Below are 9,038 nucleotides of genomic sequence, written 5' to 3' on the forward strand. Positions count from 1 at the left end.
TGGCTGTGCTTATTGTGGTTTTGTGGTGACCTAACATAATTGTTTGTAGTGCTTTCGCTGAAAAGCATATTTGAAATCGGACACTTTGGTGGGATTAACAACAAGATTACATTTAAAATGATATAAGACACATGATTGTCTGAGGAATTTTATTTATGAGATTTCTGTTCTTTTAATTTGGCGCCCTGCACTGTCACTGGCTGTTGTCATATCATCCCGGTGATGGGATTGCAGCCATAAGAAGTTTTTAATTAACTGGACAATTCCTTTGTCTTTAGAAATACAATGGAACGCAGGTCGCTCTCACGTGTGCACGCGTGATCAGCTCATGAACTCTGCCAGACACCCGACTCAAACAGCTCTTATTAGCCCCCACTTCAATTAGAAGCCTCAAACAAGGTTCTAAAGATGTTGACATATATTGGAAGCCTTAGGATGTGCAATATGACCCCATAGACACTGTATATTCGATAGGCAATGAGTTGAAAAACTACAAACCTCCGATTTCCCACTTCCTGGTTGGATTTTTCTCAGGTTTTTGCCTGCCAAATCAGTTATGTTATACTCACAGACATCATTCAAACCGTTTTAGAAACTTCAGAGTGTTTTCTATCCAAATCTACTAATAAATGCTCTGTGTCCATGGACCAACCTTTTGAATATTATTTGCGGGCGCCTCAAGTAGGTTGGACACATATTTTTTTTACATTCAGCCTCACCAATGTCTGTAAGTGAATTAATAACTTTATTGCTAAATATTTCCAAAAGATGGCAGCATAAGACCACGAAGCATCAGTTATAGGCTACAAGCAGCAATATGATTAACATAAAATAGCATGCAATCACAGACTATATGTCCCATGATTTCTAAAATGGTCACTCAGTACTTTCGTTAGCTATATATCTCGTATTAGGGCTGTGTTTGCTATTGGGAGAGCAAAAAATAGTGACTAGCAGGTATTGAACCCCGGGTAAATAATCACTAGTCAGAACCTCAACCTCACTATACCTGTATTATGAAAAATCATCTTAATATCTGATATTGTGATATTGCAAGCTTTTTAGCGGGCTGAGTGACTACTAGCGAAAGAAGGCAGAGCGGGTCGATGCTGGTTGATGAATTTGACAATGAATGTACAAGGAAAATCTGTTTTTCTCGACCAGAGGTGACTGAATTAATGTTCAGGCTCATTGATAATCGTTATAGTAAATGAAGAATAATTGCAAAACATGAGCATAAAAACAGATAATAATAAACATGAATCATCATTATATACTTCCTAGTAATCTTGTTAAATGCTTTTTCAGTCCTTCCTCTTGCGTTAGCAGTGTGGAAAGACAGAAGAAAAGGGTAGTGGTGGTGTATCCAGGGAAAAACTTAACTAATCTTCTGAAATGTCATTTGTGGTCTTATGCTGCCATCTATTGGAATTATGTAGCAACTGCAGTAGTACTGAATAATGTTTAATTCCTTACTAAAGCATTAATTATTCAGGATTGCAAAATATAACATTTTCCAGTTCATTTTACCACTTACAACCATAAAATAACAATTTATAGCATAAAAAACAATGAAACTGACATAAACCAAAAACCCCAAACATTTTGTTAATTTGTTAACATTTTGTTAATTATATATACAGTGGGAGAACAAGTATTTGAAACACTGCTGATTTTGCAGGTTTTCCTACTTACAAAGCATGTAGAGGTCTGTAATTTTTATCATAGGTACACTTCAACTGTGAGAGACGGAATCTAAAACAAAAATCCAGAAAATGTATGATTTTTAAGTAATACATTTGCATTTTATTGCATGACATAAGTATTTGATCACCTACCAACCAGTAAGAATTCCGGCTCTCACAGACCTGTTAGTTTTTCTTTAAGAAGCCCTCCTGTTCTCCACTCATTACCTGTATTAACTGCACCTGTTTGAACTCGTTACCTGTATAAAAGACACCTGTCCACATACTCAATCAAACAGACTCCAACCTCTCCACAATGGCCAAGACCAGAGAGCTGTGTAAAGACATCAGGGATAAAATTGTAGACCTGCACAAGGCTGGGATGGGCTACAAGACAATAGGCAAGCAGCTTGGTGAGAAGGCACAATTATTAGAAAATGGAAGTTGGAAGTTCAAGAGGACGGTCAATCACCCTCGGTCTGGGGCTCCATGCAAGATCTCACCTCTTGGGCATCAATGATCATGAGGAAGGTGAGGGATCCAGCCCAGAACTACACGGCAGGACCTGGTCAATGACCTGAAGAGAGCTGGGACCACAGTCTCAAAGAAAAGCATTGGTAACACACTACACCGTCATGGATTAAAATCCTGCAGCGCAAGCAAGGTCCCCCTGCTCAAGCCAGCGCATGTCCAGGCCGGTCTGAAGTTTGCCAATGACCATCTGGATGATCCAGGAGAGGAATGGGAGAAGGTCATGTGGTCTGATGAGACGAAAATAGAGCTTTTTGGTCTAAACTCCACTCGCCGTGTTTGGAGGAAAAAGAAGGATGAGTACAACCCCAAGAACACCATCCCAACCGTGAAGCATGGAGGTGGAAATATCATTCTTTGGGGATGCTTTTCTGCAAAGGGTACAGGACGACTGCACCGTGTTGAGGGGAGGATGGATAGGCCATGTATCGCGAGATCTTGGCCAACAACCTCCTTCCCTCAGTAAGAGCATTGAAGATGGGTCGTGGCGGGGTCTTCCAGCATGACAACGACCCGAAACACACAGCCAGGGCAACTAAGGAGTGGCCCCGTAAGAAGCATCTCAAGGTCCTGGAGTGGCCTAGCCAGTCTCCAGACCTGAACCCAATAGAAAATCTTTGGAGTCTGTATTGCCCAGCGACAGCCCCGAAACCTGAAGGATCTGGAGAAGGTCTGTGTGTTTCGGGTCGTTGTCATGCTGGAAGACCCCGCCACGACCCATCTTCAATGCTCTTACTGAGGGAAGGAGGTTGTTGCCAAGATCTCGCGATACATGGCCTATCCATCCTCCCCTCAACACGGTGCAGTCGTCCTGTACCCTTTGCAGAAAAGCATCCCCAAAGAATGATATTTCCACCTCCCATGCTTCACGGTTGGGATGGTGTTCTTGGGGTTTACTCATCCTTCTTTTTCCTCCAAACACGGCGAGTGGAGTTTAGACCAAAAAGCTCTATTTTCGTCTCATCAGACCACATGACCTTCTCCCATTCCTCTCCTGGATCATCCAGATGGTCATTGGCAAACTTCAGACCGGCCTGGACATGCGCTGGCTTGAGCAGGGGACCTTGCTTGCGCTGCAGGATTTTAATCCATGACGGTGTAGTGTGTTACCAATGCTTTTCTTGAGACTGTGGTCCCAGCTCTCTTCAGGTCATTGACCAGGTCCTGCCGTGTAGTTCTGGGCTGGATCCCTCACCTTCCTCATGATCATTGATGCCCCAAGAGGTGAGATCTTGCATGGAGCCCCAGACCGAGGGTGATTGACCGTCCTCTTGAACTTCCAACTTCCATTTTCTAATAATTGTGCCTTCTCACCAAGCTGCTTGCCTATTGTCTTGTAGCCCATCCCAGCCTTGTGCAGGTCTACAATTTTATCCCTGATGTCTTTACACAGCTCTCTGGTCTTGGCCATTGTGGGAGGTTGGAGTCTGTTTGATTGAGTATGTGGACAGGTGTCTTTTATACAGGTAACGAGTTCAAACAGGTGCAGTTAATACAGGTAATGAGTGGAGAACAGGAGGGCTTCTTAAAGAAAAACTAACAGGTCTGTGAGAGCCGGAATTCTTACTGGTTGGTAGGTGATCAAATACTTATGTCATGCAATAAAATGCAAATGTATTACTTAAAAATCAACTTGGTCTGTTTCTGGATTTTTGTTTTAGATTCCGTCTCTCACAGTTGAAGTGTACCTATGATAAAAATTACAGACCTCTACATGCTTTGTAAGTAGGAAAACCTGCAAAATCAGCAGTGTTTCAAATACTTGTTCTCCCCACTGTATATATAATTAACAAAATGTTAACAAATTAACAAAATGTTTGGGGTTTTTGGTTTATGTCAGTTTCATTGTTTTTTATGCTATAAATTGTTATTTTATGGTTGTAAGTGGTAAAATGAACTGGAAAATGTTATATTTTGCAATCCTGAATAATTAATGCTTTAGTAAGGAATTAAACATTATTCAGTACTACTGCAGTTGCTACATAATTCCAATAGATGGCAGCATAAGACCACAAATGACATTTCAGAAGATTAGTTAAGTTTTTCCCCTGGATACACCACCACTACCCTTTTCTTCTGTCCCTTTCCACACTGCTAACGCAAGAGGAAGGACTGAAAAAGCATTTAACAGATTACTAGGAAGTAATATAATGATGATTCATGTTTATTATTATCTGTTTTTATGCTCATGTTTTGCAATTATTCTTCATTTACTATAACGATTATCAATGAGCCTGAACATTAATTCAGTCACCTCTGGTCGAGAAAAACAGATTTTCCTTGTACATTCATTGTCAAATTCATCAACCAGCATCGACCCGCTCTGCCTTCTCTCGCTAGTAGTCAACTCAGCCCCGCTAAAAAGCTTGCAATATCACAATATCAGATATTAAGATGATTTTTCATAATACAGGTATAGTGAGGTTGAGGTTCTGACTAGTGATTATTTACCCGGGGTTCAATACCTGCTAGTCACTATTTTTTGCTCTCCCAATAGCAACACAGCCCTAATACGAGATATATAGCTAACGAAAGTACTGAGTGACCATTTTAGAAAATCATGGGACATATAGTCTGTGATTGCATGCTATTTTATGTTAATCATATTGCTGCTTGTAGCCTATAACTGATGCTTCGTGGTCTTATGCTGCCATCTTTTGGAAATATTTAGCAAATAAAGTTATTAATTCACTTACAGACATTGGTGAGGCTGAATGTAAAAAAAAATATGTGTCCAACCTACTTGAGGCGCCCCGAAAATAATATTCAAAAGGTTGGTCCATGGACACAGAGCATATTATTAGTAGATTTGGATAGAAAACACTCTGAAGTTTCTAAAACGGTTTGAATGATGTCTGTGAGTATAACATAACTGATTTGGCAGGCAAAAACCTGAGAAAAATCCAACCAGGAAGTGGGAAATCGGAGGTTTGTAGTTTTTCAACTCATTGCCTATCGAATATACAGTGTCTATGGGGTCATATTGCACATCCTAAGGCTTCCAATATATGTCAACAGTCTTTAGAACCTTGTTTGAGGCTTCTAATGTGAAGTGGGGGCTAATAAGAGCTGTTTGAGTCGGGTGTCTGGCAGAGTTCCATGAGCTGATCACGCGTGCACACGTGAGAGCGACCTGCGTTCCATTGTATTTCTAAAGACAAAGGAATTGTCCAGTTAATTAAAAACTTCTTATGGCTGCAATCCCATCACCGGGATGATATGACAACAGCCAGTGACAGTGCAGGGCGCCAAATTAAAAGAACAGAAATCTCATAAATAAAATTCCTCAGACAATCATGTGTCTTATATCATTTTAAATGTAATCTTGTTGTTAATCCCACCAAAGTGTCCGATTTCAAATATGCTTTTCAGCGAAAGCACTACAAACAATTATGTTAGGTCACCACAAAACCACAATAAGCACAGCCATTTTTCCAGCGAAAGATAGCTTTCACAAAAAGCAGAAATAGAGATAAAATTAATCACTAACCTTTGATTATCTTCATCAGATGACACTCATAGGACTTCATGTTACACAATACACGCATGTTTTGTTTGATAAAGTTCATAATTATAAACAAAAAATATGAGTTTACATTGGCGCGTTACATTCACTAGTTTCAAAGCATCAAGTGATTTTGCATAGCCACATCGTTTCAACAGAAATACCATCATAAATGTAGATGATAATGCAAGTTATACACATGGAATTATAGATATACCTCTCCTTAATGCAGCCGCTGTGTCAGATTTCAAAAAAACTTTACGGAAAAAGCAAATCATGCAATAATCTGAGACGGAGCTCAGAACAATAGCCAAATTAGTTGCCATGTTGGGGTCAACAGAAACCAGAAAATACATGATAAATGTTTCCTTACCTTTGATGAACTACATCAGAATGCAGTCCTAGGAATCCCAGGTCCACAATAAATGCTTGATTTGTTGATAATGTCCGTTATTTATGTCCAATTAGCTACTTTGGTTAGTGCCTTTGGTAAACAATTCCAAAGTCACAAAGCGCCTCCACTATAACGTGACGAAATGTCCAAAAGTTCCATAACAGTCAGTAGAAACATGTCAAACGATGTACTGAATCAATCTTTAGAATGTTGTTAACATACATCTTGAATAACGTTCCAACCGGAGAATTAGATTGACTTCAGAAGAGCGGTGGAACGAACATCCTCCTCATGTGAAGAAGCATTGTGAATGCGTGATCAGCTCGTGGCAGTGATTACTCCTTCCTGTCTCCTTCGGCCCCCCTTCACATTAGAGTCATCAGACAAAGTTCTGTTGACTGTTGACATCTAGTGGAAGCCGTAGGAAGTGAAAACGCATCCATATCTCGCTGTAATTTCATTGAGAGCTTGGTTGAAAATCTGCCACCTCAGAAACAATTCAATCAGGAAGTGGAACTTCTCAGGTTTTTGCCTGCCATATGAGTTCTGTTATACTCAGACATATTTCAAACAGTTTTAGAAACTTCAGAGTGTTTTCTATCCAATACTGATAATAATATGCATATATTAGCAACTGGGACTGAGGAGCAGGCCGTTTAATATGGGAACCTCTGTGCACCTTTCATCCAAGCTACTCAATACTGCCCCTGCAGCCATAAGAAGTTAAAAGATAATCCTAAATTGGGCATGGTGCATCAAAGCAGGGACCGAGAGACTGAAAAACAGCTTCTATCTCAAGGCCATCAGACTGTTAAACAGCCACCACTAACATTGAGTGGCTGCTGCCAACATACTCACTCAACTCCAGCTCACTTAATAATAATAATGGAAATTGATAATAATGGAAATTGATGGAAATTGATCAAAAATGTATCACTAGCCACTTTAAACAATGCCACTTAATATAATGTGTATGTATATACTGTACTCTATATCATCTACTGCATCTTGCCATCTTTATGTAATACATGTATCACTAGCCACTTTAAACTATGCACTTTTATGTTTACCTACCCTTCATTACTCATCTCATATGTATATACTGTACTCGATACCATGTACTGCATCTTGCCTATGCCGTTCTGTAACATCACTCATTCATATATCTTTATGTACATATTCTTTATTCCTTTACACTTGTGTGTATAAGGTAGTAGTTGTGGAATTGTTAGGTTAGATTACTCGTTGGTTATTACTGCATTGTCGGAACTAGAAGCACAAGCATTTCGCTACACTCGCATTAACATCTGCTAACCATGTGTATGTGACAAATAAACATTTATTTCATTTGATTTGGCTATAAATTGGGCAATTGAAGGCATCTAGGGCATAATATGTGTTCGATGAAAATGAACATTGTATGCAACGTTGTAGGCAACATTATTGGCAAGAGACTTGATGCCTACTGTGCCAAAGCTATTTAGAGTTGTTAAACAGGTGTGAAGAGTGTGTTGATATAACGATAATATTGTAAACATTCTGCTTGTAACAACGATCAGAATTGGTAAAAAAATATCCATTCCATTATATTAGGCAATAATTAAGAGTAGGCAAAGTTGTCTTGTCAAATGAAAATTCTATCAAATGTCTAACATTGCAACGAGTACAGTCAGGGTGCCGCGGAACCCCTGCAGTACCTCCACAGACCCCGGATTGAGAACCCCTGATTTAGCAGATGCTCTTATCCAGAGTGATTTACAGTAAGTGCATTAATTTTACGATAGCTAGGTGAGACAACCATATATCAGAGTCAAATATACAGGATGCGAAAATTGCCTTCCAGCTAAACAATGGACATATAGCGTTTTGCAATAAAAAAATGTTTTTATACACATCTAAAAACTATTAATTAAAAATCTGAGAACAGTAATATTGAAGGTACCCATAAGCAACAATTTTTGATTAAAAAACAAATGTGAACATTTTGGGAAATATCGTTTTGGAAATAATCTCAATAATTCTTAAACAAAATTGTCATCTCACCTCTTAGCTTTGGTGTCATGTTCCCCAGAGAGTTTAATTTTAGAGGCAGGGCCCCCCTCCTCTCTCTCCCCAGAGACACTCATTTTAGAGTACTGACCCCTAAACAGAGATCCAGCATGTTGATTGTGGTTAAGTAATTCTTGTCAATTAATATAATTATAATTATCTCTTATAAAACATTTACTAACAGACATAGAAACAGTCAGGTGATTTAATGCAATCACATGAATATGTAGTTGTGAAATGTCGTCTCCATGGTAACTGTCAATAATAATAATAATAATAATAAGTCACTGTTTGTTAAGGTAGTTATAGACAGTACAGCAACAATAATAATAATAATAATAACAATAATAATAATAAGTCACTGTTTGTTAAGGTAGTCCTAGACAGTACAGCAACAATAATAATAATAATAATAATAATTTTAAGTCACTGTTTGTTAAGGTAGTTATAGACAGTACAGCAACAATAACAATAATAATAAGTCACTGTTTGTTAAGGTAGTTATAGACAGTACAGCAACAATAATAATAATAATAATAATAATAATAATAAGTGACTGTTTGTTATTAAGGTAGTTCTAGACAGTACAGCAACAATAACAAGAATAATAAGTCACTGTGTAACGGCTGTCTCTCTCCTCATCCTCGGACGAGGAGAGGAGAGAAGGATCATCAGACCAAAATGCAGCATTCGGGAAATAAGCCATCTTTTTATTTAACACGACGGCAACACGAAACAAAACACTTTCAAATAAACAAAACAAGAAAACGACGTTGACGAAACCTGAACATAAACTTACATAACTAAACGTAAACTCACGGACAGGAAACAGACGACATCAAACTAAACGAACAGCCAAACAGTCCCGTATGGT

At 38.7% G+C, this 9,038-nt stretch overlaps 1 protein-coding gene across 2 annotated transcripts in view; it reads right to left on the reverse strand.

Annotated features, from left to right (window-relative positions):
* The window catches only part of LOC112067820 (NLR family CARD domain-containing protein 3-like), a 63,290-nt gene that overhangs the window by 11,423 nt on the left and 42,829 nt on the right, over positions 1-9,038 (reverse strand). For both annotated transcript variants that reach the window (XM_070448394.1, XM_070448393.1), the window contains exon 3: positions 8,159-8,257. In XM_070448394.1, the coding sequence (XP_070304495.1) occupies positions 8,159-8,257 (99 nt within the window). The remainder of the gene's footprint in view (positions 1-8,158; positions 8,258-9,038) is intronic.

The sequence above is a fragment of the Salvelinus sp. IW2-2015 genome, linkage group LG18 (assembly GCF_002910315.2).
Source record: "Salvelinus sp. IW2-2015 linkage group LG18, ASM291031v2, whole genome shotgun sequence".
Classification (NCBI taxonomy): Eukaryota; Metazoa; Chordata; class Actinopteri; order Salmoniformes; family Salmonidae; genus Salvelinus; species Salvelinus sp. IW2-2015.